At 33.6% G+C, this 13,387-nt stretch overlaps 2 protein-coding genes across 2 annotated transcripts in view; both read right to left on the bottom strand.

Annotated features, from left to right (window-relative positions):
• The window catches only part of LOC131950641 (zinc finger protein 436-like), an 88,293-nt gene that overhangs the window by 5,910 nt on the left and 68,996 nt on the right, over positions 1-13,387 (bottom strand). The gene's annotated exons all lie outside the window — the stretch shown is intronic.
• LOC131949947 (zinc finger protein 883-like) lies at positions 7,846-11,819 on the bottom strand. Its single transcript, XM_059311912.1, has 2 exons — positions 11,796-11,819; positions 7,846-9,534 (listed from the first exon to the last, which is right to left on the bottom strand). Exon 2 carries the CDS (start codon positions 9,520-9,522, stop codon positions 7,981-7,983), a length of 1,542 nt encoding a protein of 513 aa, XP_059167895.1. The 5' UTR covers positions 9,523-9,534; positions 11,796-11,819; the 3' UTR covers positions 7,846-7,980.

The following is a 13,387-nucleotide window of genomic DNA, read 5'->3' as shown; positions in this document are numbered from 1 at the left end:
ATGCGATACAACTGGACATTGCCAGATATCTGCTGATGACTTCAACAATCATTTCATATTATCTGTAGCGCTCAACACAGATGCTGATTACACTATCAGTGAGGAGCTTAAACATTTTTGTAATTCTGCTCACCGTGGTAGGGCAGAGCTGATAATTCCGCGGCTCACTGTTCATGTTAGCCTAAGATCTCTTAAACCGTCTACAACAACTTCGTTTGACGACATCTCCAGTAAAGTATTGAAGATTTCAGCTCCAATAATCTCTGAAGTTTTAACCTATATCTATAACCTCTGTATTGCCAAGCAATATTACCCGAAACATTTTAAGCATGCTAAGGTTATACCACTACACAAAAAAGGTAACATCCAAGATACTAATAACTACAGGCCAATTTCTATACTTTCTTCTCTCTCCAAGCCACTAGAAATACATATAAAAAATGCATGTCAAACTAACTAGAAAGGCATAAGCCTTTCCATAGTATTCAGTCTGGGTTTAGAAAGTTTCATTCTTGTCACACTGCTTTGATTAAAATGAATGAAAACTGGCTTAAAAATATTAACAAAAACCTACTTTGTGGCACGCTGCTCGTCAATTTCAGAAAAGCCTTTGATTCCATTGATCACAGCATACTTTTTAAAAAACTATATCCTTACAAATTCCACGAATTTACAGTTAGGTTACTTCTCTCCTTTTTGTCTAACAGATCTCAACGCGTGTTTCACCTTAATACCATCTCTTCACTGAAATATGTTAATATAGGGGTTCAGTAGGGCTCAATCTTAGGTCCTTTTCTTTTTTCATTATACATTAATGATCTTGCATTGCACATTGACGCAGGTCAGTGCGAGATGTTCGCTGATGATACTTCGTTACATGTCTTTGCAGACAGCGCTGACTCACTTAGTTACAAACTTCAAACATGTGCCAATCAGCTTGTTACTTGGACAAAATTGAACAAAATGAAACTTCACCCCGATAAAACTAAGTCAATGATTATTACAACTCATCAGAAACACCTTCGTCTACCTTCCACCTCATTACGCATTACTATAGACAATACAAACATTGAACAGGTTGATAGTTACAAATGCCTAGAATTGGTTATAGATCACAATCTCACTTGGTCCAGTCATATCCATCTTCTAAAAATGTCCCTATTAAAAACAACTTTTCAACTAGCAAGGATAATGAACTTTCTGGACTATAGGAGCAAGCTGGTTTTTTATAAAGCTTTTATTCAATCTAGGTTGGATTATGCTTCTGTAGTGTGGAGCGGTAGCTTTATAACTTTATAACTAAGCAGCATCCTCTACTATCACTACACAAAAGGGCTATAAAACTGGTTACTGGCTTGTCTAGTAGCCTTGATTCTTTTATTACAACTAATATACTTCCACTAAATAAAAAGATTATATATACTAAAGCAATTTTTTTATGTAAAATATTTCACGAAACAGCCCCCTCTTACTAATCAGACCTATTTTCTTTTAACACAAAATTAAATCGTCGTCTTAATTTACCGATCCCATATACAACTTTTTTCCAGAAACATAGCTTCGCCTACTCTGGTTCTAATGTGTGGAACAATCTTCCTAACAAAATAAAACTATCTGATCTGAAAATATATTCAAATCTAAACTGAAAAAACAATTATTTAATGACCTCTCTAACTGACTCATTGAAACATTTCTCATTCATCTATTAGGCCTATATTCTTATTTTATCTCATCTTGTATTATAACTTTGTAATATTATTTCTTTATTCCACATTTTTAGTGCTATGTTACTGCTATGTGGTTACTATGCTATTGCTTTTTACTTTCTCGTATATACGTAGTATAGAGAAAGTATTGTAATCGTGCAAAAAAAAAATCGAGATTTTTACAAATCTCGACGTTTTACACCTCACTGATACGGAAAAACATAATTTTGCAATCTTGTCCGTATGTCTGTGTGTGTGTGTCTGTCCGTGTGTGTGTCTGTGTGTAAACACGATAACTTGAGTACCGTTACAGCTAGGTTGATGAAATTTCATATATAAGGACTCTATCAAATTCGTAGATCCGTATCAACTTTTGAGCGATTTCCGATAACCGGAAGTGGTACTTTTCCTACTTTGAATTTTTTAAAAGCCTATAACTTGAGTACTATTTCAGATAGATAAATGAAATTTCACATGTAAGTAAAAGATCTAATTCTCTACCTTCTGTTAAATTTTGAGTAATTTCCGTTGACTGGAAGTAGTAATTTACGCTACTTCCGATTTCTCAAAAAACTAATGTAAATTTTAAAAGTACTAATAATATTGCGCACTATTATGCGCTTTTTTTTATTTGCGTTCACTTGGTGTGCAATTAATTTGTCTACGAGATTTTATTCTATTTTTAAAACTTTAAGTATTTAAAATGGATTAAAAATCATGTCTATAGCCCGAGTTCCCATCCCCTGTTATTTTATATAAGAATATTCGAGAAAGTTTAGGGGAGATCACTCCCGGTTTATTTTAAATGCTGTTATTAAATTGTTGTTTTCATTAGTTTATTTTAAAACGGCCAATTAGAAAAAAGGCCTCCGTGCCTACTATTGTTACGGTAATTGAATAAATTGAATACATAAATAAAATAGGTAGCCTAATCTATCGTTTTAGGTAGGCCTACATAAAATCACCTGCGACTTAAAAGTGAAAAACAGGTGACTCCTTAAATTGTAATAATTATTTCACATTTTGAGGAGGATTTATGTTTTGAAAAATACAAAAATGTTTCCTTGTTTCATTTATGTAGATCTACCTGTTTTTAAACAATTGAATTAAAACTTTTCAGTAGGCCTAATAAATGAAGACTAGCGATATTTCCAACAGACGCAACCATGTTCATTTACTATAGCAGTCATCTTGTTTAAGTTTTTTTTTTATGTAAACTTATAGCGCAAGATTCAGGGGAAGCCACTCTATTTTACAAATGGCTGCTGTTTATATAGATTAGGTAGTTTGATGAAAAATTAATTTTTTTAAAAAAAAAGTATCAGTAATAGCTAGGACAATGGTAAACTAAGTCAATTTAGCATATATAAACTTTCTGTGCAAAGTCATAGTGACTGAAAAAGAATTCCAAAGTCATGGGTCCGTGTGGCATAGCTAATGAAGAAAAAACTCCTAGTCCTGTGACCTGATTTCATGAGTGGATATCTAGATTATTTTTTAACATTTTTCAATGAAACTTAACAGAAGCATATAAAAATAGCTTAGAAATGAATGTAGATAGCTAAAAGTAACCAAGATTGATAAATAACTTTATAAAAAAAAAATTAATGAATAGGGGTGGCAGATATTGGTAATACAAAAAATTGGCCTTATATAGTTCCTATTTTAAAATCATCCATATTTAGGCCTAGGCCTATGTATTTTAATTACTTAGACTGTGCACACTTATTATTTAGGCAGTTTACAATGTTTAAATTTAAAGTTCATTTCTGGCCTATGTAGTATATTGATATATTTAGCCATTTATTTTGGTTTATTATTCGGTTATTTATAATATTTGACACAAATATTTCATTATATACTTCTATTAAAGCCTTGACAATGAGGAAACTTTTGCGTACATTACTAGCCGCGGGCAATTAAGCCGAGCAAGTCACGTGAAGCTTGCCTGGTCACATGACTCCCGCTGAGTCTGGCATGTCCAATGAGCCTTATGGCAAACTAGGTCATGCTTTTCCCCCTCCTTCCAGAGATCTAAGTAACGTTTTAAACCAAATTCCTATTTAATAAGCAATATTTTGAGTTGTGAGCGCAGTCTGGGTAAGGGAACCGATAGGGACCAAAAATCATGTAATCACCCCTTTTCTAATTTTAGAATAGATTTTAGAAGAGAAAACCCCATTTACATTTACAGTTAGCGATAATATATGTATCTAGAAGCTATTTTTAGCGTAACATTTTATCTAACTGATGATTGGTTCAAGTTTTGCCGCTAATCCCGAACTCTGTTCATCCGAGAGAGTGTGAAAGGAGAAAATGTGTACCATGCAACTTTTAAAAATGTATAATCAAAATTTTCAGAAAAACGAAATAGAATGAACTATACAAAGACGTGTTCATAAATGAAAATACGACGTGCCAAACACTGCGATTTTGCATAAAACAAAAATAAAGTAGCTATAGACGAGTGCGACCGCAGCGTTGGGCATGGTGCAGATAGGCCTAATAAATTCAATAGATAAAAATTACCAGCAAGCGGCAGATCACAAAAGCATAGATCTAGATCACATCAAAGTAAAAGTAAAATGAGATTAGTGGAGAAGTAGATCTAGTCTAGGGTAATCCCTTAGTTTAGCGTCGGTTATTATTCTAGAATCGTATAGCAGTAAAAAAAACAGTAAAACAATGCCAAAGTCTGTCACACACTTCCGGAATTCACCGGAAGTACTGTAAACCATACTTTATTTGGTGTCATCTTTTATTTTTATACAGAATGTTTAAAATTTAGATAGATTTATTTTTGTAATCATTTTTACATTTTGTAATCATTTTTACTATTTTCGTAATCTAGATTTTTTAACTTGGCCTAGCAGCTAGATATCTAGCTAGATCTAGATTTAATTAATTAAAGGTAGCAAATCCGCTGCAAGCAAAAAACATTAAATTATTAGCCTACATTTGACTTCATTATTTAAAATTCATATTTATATTAATATATGTTTTTTTTTATTTTTAGATCTACTAATTTAAATCTACTATTATATTTATTCTTGTTTCCTTTTGTCGATTAAACTTAAAAAATTAAAACATTAATTTACTACAATCGACTTTCAATTTATTTATATTCCAATGGTCAAATAAACCATGGTTTACCGTAACTCTAGTTACCGAGACTCAACAAACATTACCCGATAATTTCCGACGCTAAACTAAGGGATTACCTAGTCTAGATCTAGACTAGTTCATTCATGATCTCAACAGAATCCGACATGATAAAGTGACGCGGAAGCAAAATCGTGTGAAGTGACTAGGGCCCCTTAGGCCTACTGGTAAAAAGATGCTTCGGCAGAAAATACGAAATTCAATTGTTCTGCGCATGCGCAGTGACCTGCGTTAGGGTTAGGGGGTCATCCACTTATGACGTCCACACATTTTTGGGATTTTGGACCCCCCCTCCCCCTGTCCACAAACGTCCACTTTTGACGGACACCCCACCCCCACCCCCCGTGGACGTCCACACTGACTATAATTTTTTGCATAATCTTCTTCCACTATTACTCAAACTACTGCATTAAGTGTGTTTATACTCAGAGTATATATAATATTACAAATACCGGTACAAATGTGTTTTATTGATCTTCGTATCTAGATTTACAATAAAATGTGTTTACAAAAATAAATGATGAAAGCTTGTTTTATGGTAATAGCTTTTATTTGGAATCAAACCAATACTGATTCATTGCTAGGTTTTAAATTGTAATAAATTTTAAAAGTACTTTGGATAAATTAAAAGAATATATTTAGTCTATAGAAAACTATATTAATATTTTTAATTTACAACATTTACAAAATAAACGGTCACGTGTATCAATTTCTGATACTTTTTTTAATATGGAGGAAATAATGCCCACCATCACACAACCTACAAGGAATGAGGGTCCTGGATAACTAGTAGCACTATAAAAGACGCTTTTAAATCACAAATTGTTCTTCTGGCTGCCTCTTTAAATTAAGCCATAGGCTATTAACCTCTTTTTGAAGTTGATATTTCAATTTGGAAGGATAAGCCTTTTGATACAAATCATTTAATTTAGCATATTTCGCGGTGTTTTGACTAGCCATTATTTCGCACACTTGTAGTCGCATTGACACTGTTATATTACTGAGTCCAACGTTGATGCTAGTGTGTATTAACGCCCCCCCCCTGTCACACACCTGAACAGGGACAGCGTGCTAACGCCCCCCCCCCCCTCTCTCCCGTCTAACTGAACTGGGTGATCCCGCCTACCTAGAGAAGTGTAGGCTAGGGCAATGCAGGTCGCCTGGTATTTGACCTGGGATGCAAATGTGGGGGAACATGTAATTGGATCCTATTGTATTCGAGGTTAAGCCAGGGCATAGACCCAAGCTGGGTGGTGGGCCAGAGAGATAGGACAGTTGAACTTTAGCTTCGCTAGGAAATATTTTTCTTTCACACTACCAAAAATAATGTTAGATTTAATGTGTGGACGTCCACACTGGGCCAACCCCCCTCCCCTGTCAACACAAGTCAATTTTTTTCGGACCCCCCCCCCCCCCCCGTGTGGACATCATAAATGGATGACCCTTAGGGACAGGGAGTGTAACACCGCGTTTACACTTATGACATGTATACTAGACATTAATGTGGAGTTTTAACCTCCCCCTACCCTCCGTCGTCCACTTTCGACGAACTATCTCCCCCCCCCCATTGTGGACGTCTATAAAAATTTAGCAGACCTCTAAAAACATGCTGCAAAGATACTTATTCATTTATATACCATGTGAACATTAACTGATAATGTAATATAGGGATTTGATATTTTCGATAACATCTAGGTCTATTACTAGGCCTAGATAAGAATTTGAAGTTAAACTTTTCCAAGATGTCCGTAAGTCCAGAGGCGTAGAGGGGACGGGGGAGGGGGCGACCCGTGCGCCGACCCTAGGAAGGCACCAAAAGGGTCAGAATTTTTTTTTTAAGCTGCAGTTTTGAATTATAAACAGTCACAGTTAAGAAATTTAACGGCTACAAGCCTTTACATACTGATTTAACTGTTTCTACATTGATTGTGTAAAACAAATACCCTTACGAAACAGCGACCGGCAAAAAATGCTTTCCATTTTTTTCTTGATCGGCGAGGGGGGGGGGGGGGGACTTTCTCGCTGAATAAAATTGGAAGAAATTGGGTCGGCGTGGTTGAGTCGGTAAAGCTCATGGTTGCTAAACCGGAAAGTCTCGAGTTCGAACCCTCGTTCGATGAACGAAGCTGGGGACAGCCACTCTTCTAGGAGAGACAACTCCAAAATTAAACAACTGCTGCCTTGTAGTTTGTTCTTGGAAGAAAAAAAAAGAAAAGAAAAGCAGGCTGAAATCGGAGTCATGGCCTCAATTTGACACTAAAATTATGAACCAAGAAGAAACAGAATTAGACGAGTATAAGTAAATTTCCCTTTCAAACCAGACAGTCTACGGGGAAAGTGAAGTAGAGTTCACTTGTTTCTGTGAACTTGGCATATGAACAGATAGTGTGGTCAGCACTATGCCCAGCCGCCTTTACTTTCACTAACGTGAGTTGTGTACCCATCAGAGTTGGGTGGACTCAGGACGGTCTAATTACTTCAACCAGGATATGAACTCGAGACTTACGGGTAAGCAGTCCAGCTCTCTACCGCTAGACCACTCCATCCCCAAATTGGTGTTAAGTCATAATGAATTTCCTACCTTACCTCAAGAATGGATTTTTTATGAGTATTAAAATTAGATATTTGAGAAAATCTTTAGTAACAAACATCAAATTCAAGTGGCTTCTCTTCCTGATTGATTTTTCTCATGTGCATATAGACTAAAACTAAATAAAACTTTGAGAAAATCTTTTATGACAAAAACCAGATTAATGCGGCTTGTCTCTTGAATGACTTTTCAAGTGCACTTAAATAAGAACATTGATAAAATCTTTTATACATACATATGGCTTATAACCTGTAAGAACACATATGTCATAACAAATTATTCTTCTGAGTAAACCTTTTGTGACTAATATCACGTTCATGTGGCTTTTCTCCATAATAATTTTTTTTTGTGTGAAGATTAACAAGAAATTTGAGAAAACCTTGGATGTCAAATGTTACATTCTAGTGGCCTTTCTCCTGAATGAACTTTATTATTTTGTCTTAAATCAGAACTTCAAAAAAATCTTTTAAGACAAACATCACATTCATATTGCTTATCTTCTGAATGAATAATTTTATGACGTCATAGATCCTTCATATCCACAAAGTTTTTATGACAAACATCACATTCATGCGGCTTATCTCCTGAATGAACTTTTTTATGTCGTAATAGACCCACCTTCTGCACAAAGTTCTTATGACAAACATCACATTCATGAGGCCTTTCTCCTGAATGAATCTTTTTATGTTTTCTTAAATTAGAACTATCAGAAAACCTTTTATGACAAACATCACATTCATATTGCTTATGTTCAGAATGAACAATTTTATGACATATTAGAGCCTGCATATCCACAAAATTTTGATGACAAACATCACGTTCATGAGGCCTTACTCCTGAATGAACTTTTTTATGTTGACTTAAACTATAACTTCGCGAAAACCTCTTATGACAAACATCACATTCATATTGCTTATGTCCAGAATGAACAATTTTATGATGTAATAGATCCTTCATATCCACAAAATTTTTATGACAAACATCACATTCATGAGGCCTTTCTACTGAATGAACCTTTTTATGTGTTTTTAAATTAGATTTTTCAGAAAACCTTTTATGACAAACATCACATTCATGAGGCCTCTCTTCTGAATGAACCTTTTTATGTTTTCTTAAGTAAGAACTTTGAGAAAACCTTTTATGACAAACATCACATTCAAGTGGTTTTTCTCCTGAATGAATAAATTTATGTCGTAATAGACCCTTCTTATCACTAAATCTTTTGTGACAAACATCACATTCATAAGGCCTTTCTCCTGAATGAATATTTATATGTGTTCTTAAATTAGAACTTTGAGAAAACCTTTCATGACAAACATCACACTCATATGGCTTATCTCCAGAATGAACATTTTTATGCATATTAATATCAGAACTTTGAGAAAATATTTGATGACAATGAACAACCTTATTTTTGTCCATAGACATTTGTAGATTTTCTTCAAGTCCATTTTGTTGTTTGTCCTCAAAAAATAAAAATTCTTTAGCTAAGTCTTGTTTTAAACTTTCAGTAGTTGACAATTCTGGTTTTAAATTTTCAGATGTTGAAAATACTGCTGTTGCCGCAGGTTTCTTATTAATTGTTTTAATTGAAAATGTAATATCAGGATTAAAATTTTGAGAAGTATTAACTGACTTGTTAGGTTTTATATCCTGGAATTTAAAAAATGATAATTCTGGTTTTATGTCATCAGAAGTAGAAAATTCTGGTATAACATCAGGTTTAACATCTTGAGGGTTTTTAAATGTCATATCAGGTTTTATATCCTGGAAATAAAACAATGTTGATAATTCTGCTTTTACGTCATCAGAAGAAGAAAATTCTGTTGTAACATCAGGTTTAACATCTTGATGGGTTTTAAATGTCATGTCAGGTTTTATATCCTGGAAATTAAAAAATGTTAATTCTGTTTTTATGTCTTCAGAAGATGATAATACTATGGTTGATAGATCAGGTTTCAAATCTTCAGAAGATGAAAACTCTGTTAATTCATTTGACTGTATATCTACAGTAGATGAAACTGCAGATAACACATCTGTTTTAACCTCCATGCTGGACAGCATCTCAGAAATGAACTGATGATTAAAAAAACATAAAAGTTAAACCGATGTAAATGTTAGTCAAAACAACTTTAATAACATGGCAATAATTGCAACACATGCCAGACTTTTGTTAATCTTCTTCTTCTTCGTTCTTAATTATTAGTGTTGAAGGGGATCGAGATTTATCCGCCAGGGGGTTTGAACTCGAGACTTTTGTTCGAATTTATCAACCATGAGTTTTTTGCCGACTCGACAACGCTTTTGTTAATCTGATTACTAAGATTTGATATGAAAATAGATGACCAGTAATGCAAATCCATAAGAACTGTAGATTAATATCTTGAGCTACCAGTTGTTTTTTTTTAAATTATTTATCAAAATAGAATTACTAAGATATTAACAATAACAAAAATCAAAACTTGATTTGCTGTTGTTAGTTTTTAATTGTAAATAATAAGTGCTTAATCTTATCCAAATATGTAATAAAAGTTTAAAAATTAATTTTAATTACAGTTGTAAATTGTAATAAACAACTTAATGAACACTTGAACATCCAAGATACTAATAACTACAGGCCAATTTCTATACTTTCTTCTCTCTCCAAGCCACTAGAAATACATATAAAAAATGCATGTCAAACTAACTAGAAAGGCATAAGCCTTTCCATAGTATTCAGTCTGGGTTTAGAAAGTTTCATTCTTGTCACACTGCTTTGATTAAAATGAATGAAAACTGGCTTAAAAATATTAACAAAAACCTACTTTGTGGCACGCTGCTCGTCAATTTCAGAAAAGCCTTTGATTCCATTGATCACAGCATACTTTTTAAAAAACTATATCCTTACAAATTCCACGAATTTACAGTTAGGTTACTTCTCTCCTTTTTGTCTAACAGATCTCAACGCGTGTTTCACCTTAATACCATCTCTTCACTGAAATATGTTAATATAGGGGTTCCCTAGGGCTCAATCTTAGGTCCTTTTCTTTTTTCATTATACATTAATGATCTTGCATTGCACATTGACGCAGGTCAGTGCGAGATGTTCGCTGATGATACTTCGTTACATGTCTTTGCAGACAGCGCTGACTCACTTAGTTACAAACTTCAAACATGTGCCAATCAGCTTGTTACTTGGACAAAATTGAACAAAATGAAACTTCACCCCGATAAAACTAAGTCAATGATTATTACAACTCATCAGAAACACCTTCGTCTACCTTCCACCTCATTACGCATTACTATAGACAATACAAACATTGAACAGGTTGATAGTTACAAATGCCTAGAATTGGTTATAGATCACAATCTCACTTGGTCCAGTCATATCCATCTTCTAAAAATGTCCCTATTAAAAACAACTTTTCAACTAGCAAGGATAATGAACTTTCTGGACTATAGGAGCAAGCTGGTTTTTTATAAAGCTTTTATTCAATCTAGGTTGGATTATGCTTCTGTAGTGTGGAGCGGTAGCTTTATAACTTTATAACTAAGCAGCATCCTCTACTATCACTACACAAAAGGGCTATAAAACCGGTTACTGGCTTGTCTAGTAGCCTTGATTCTTTTATTACAACTAATATACTTCCATTAAATAAAAAGATTATATATACTAAAGCAATTTTTTTATGTAAAATATTTCACGAAACAGCCCCCTCTTACTAATCAGACCTATTTTCTTTTAACACAAAATTAAATCGTCGTCTTAATTTACCGATCCCATATACAACTTTTTTCCAGAAACATAGCTTCGCCTACTCTGGTTCTAATGTGTGGAACAATCTTCCTAACAAAATAAAACTATCTGATCTGAAAATATATTCAAATCTAAACTGAAAAAACAATTATTTAATGACCTCTCTAACTGACTCATTGAAACATTTCTCATTCATCTATTAGGCCTATATTCTTATTTTATCTCATCTTGTATTATAACTTTGTAATATTATTTCTTTATTCCACATTTTTAGTGCTATGTTACTGCTATGTGGTTACTATGCTATTGCTTTTTTTAAATGCTGTTATTAAATTGTTGTTTTCATTAGTTTATTTTAAAACGGCCAATTAGAAAAAAGGCCTCCGTGCCTACTATTGTTACGGTAATTGAATAAATTGAATACATAAATAAAATAGGTAGCCTAATCTATCGTTTTAGGTAGGCCTACATAAAATCACCTGCGACTTAAAAGTGAAAAACAGGTGACTCCTTAAATTGTAATAATTATTTCACATTTTGAGGAGGATTTATGTTTTGAAAAATACAAAAATGTTTCCTTGTTTCATTTATGTAGATCTACCTGTTTTTAAACAATTGAATTAAAACTTTTCAGTAGGCCTAATAAATGAAGACTAGCGATATTTCCAACAGACGCAACCATGTTCATTTACTATAGCAGTCATCTTGTTTAAGTTTTTTTTTATGTAAACTTATAGCGCAAGATTCAGGGGAAGCCACTCTATTTTACAAATGGCTGCTGTTTATATAGATTAGGTAGTTTGATGAAAAATTAATTTTTTTTTTAAAAAAGTATCAGTAATAGCTAGGACAATGGTAAACTAAGTCAATTTAGCATATATAAACTTTCTGTGCAAAGTCATAGTGACTGAAAAAGAATTCCAAAGTCATGGGTCCGTGTGGCATAGCTAATGAAGAAAAAACTCCTAGTCCTGTGACCTGATTTCATGAGTGGATATCTAGATTATTTTTTAACATTTTTCAATGAAACTTAACAGAAGCATATAAAAATAGCTTAGAAATGAATGTAGATAGCTAAAAGTAACCAAGATTGATAAATAACTTTATAAAAAAAAATTAATGAATAGGGGTGGCAGATATTGGTAATACAAAAAATTGGCCTTATATAGTTCCTATTTTAAAATCATCCATATTTAGGCCTAGGCCTATGTATTTTAATTACTTAGACTGTGCACACTTATTATTTAGGCAGTTTACAATGTTTAAATTTAAAGTTCATTTCTGGCCTATGTAGTATATTGATATATTTAGCCATTTATTTTGGTTTATTATTCGGTTATTTATAATATTTGACACACATATTTCATTATATACTTCTATTAAAGCCTTGACAATGCGGAAACTTTTGCGTACATTACTAGCCGCGGGCAATTAAGCCGAGCAAGTCACGTGAAGCTTGCCTGGTCACATGACTCCCGCTGAGTCTGGCATGTCCAATGAGCCTTATGGCAAACTAGGTCATGCTTTTCCCCCTCCTTCCAGAGATCTAAGTAACGTTTTAAACCAAATTCCTATTTAATAAGCAATATTTTGAGTTGTGAGCGCAGTCTGGGTAAGGGAACCGATAGGGACCAAAAATCATGTAATCACCCCTTTTCTAATTTTAGAATAGATTTTAGAAGAGAAAACCCCATTAACATTTACATTTACAGTTAGCGATAATATATGTATCTAGAAGCTATTTTTAGCGTAACATTTTATCTAACTGATGATTGGTTCAAGTTTTGCCGCTAATCCCGAACTCTGTTCATCCGAGAGAGTGTGAAAGGAGAAAATGTGTACCATGCAACTTTTAAAAATGTATAATCAAAATTTTCAGAAAAACGAAATAGAATGAACTATACAAAGACGTGTTCATAAATGAAAATACGACGTGCCAAACACTGCGATTTTGCATAAAACAAAAATAAAGTAGCTATAGACGAGTGCGACCGCAGCGTTGGGCATGGTGCAGATAGGCCTAATAAATTCAATAGATAAAAATTACCAGCAAGCGGCAGATCACAAAAGCATAGATCTAGATCACATCAAAGTAAAAGTAAAATGAGATTAGTGGAGAAGTAGATCTAGTCTAGGGTAATCCCTTAGTTTAGCGTCGGTTATTATTCTAGAATCGTATAGCAGTAAAAAAAC

This window comes from Physella acuta, unplaced genomic scaffold (assembly GCF_028476545.2).
Source record: "Physella acuta isolate Inbredline_101_S28 unplaced genomic scaffold, ASM2847654v3 ptg000063l, whole genome shotgun sequence".
Lineage (NCBI taxonomy): Eukaryota > Metazoa > Mollusca > Gastropoda > Physidae > Physella > Physella acuta.
This window is presented reverse-complemented; position numbering and strand designations above follow the sequence as displayed.

Coding starts and splice junctions, on each gene's coding strand:
- LOC131949947 (XM_059311912.1), bottom strand. CDS start 9,522: ATGCTGTCCAGCATGGAGGTTAAAACAGATGTGTTATCTGCAGTTTCA.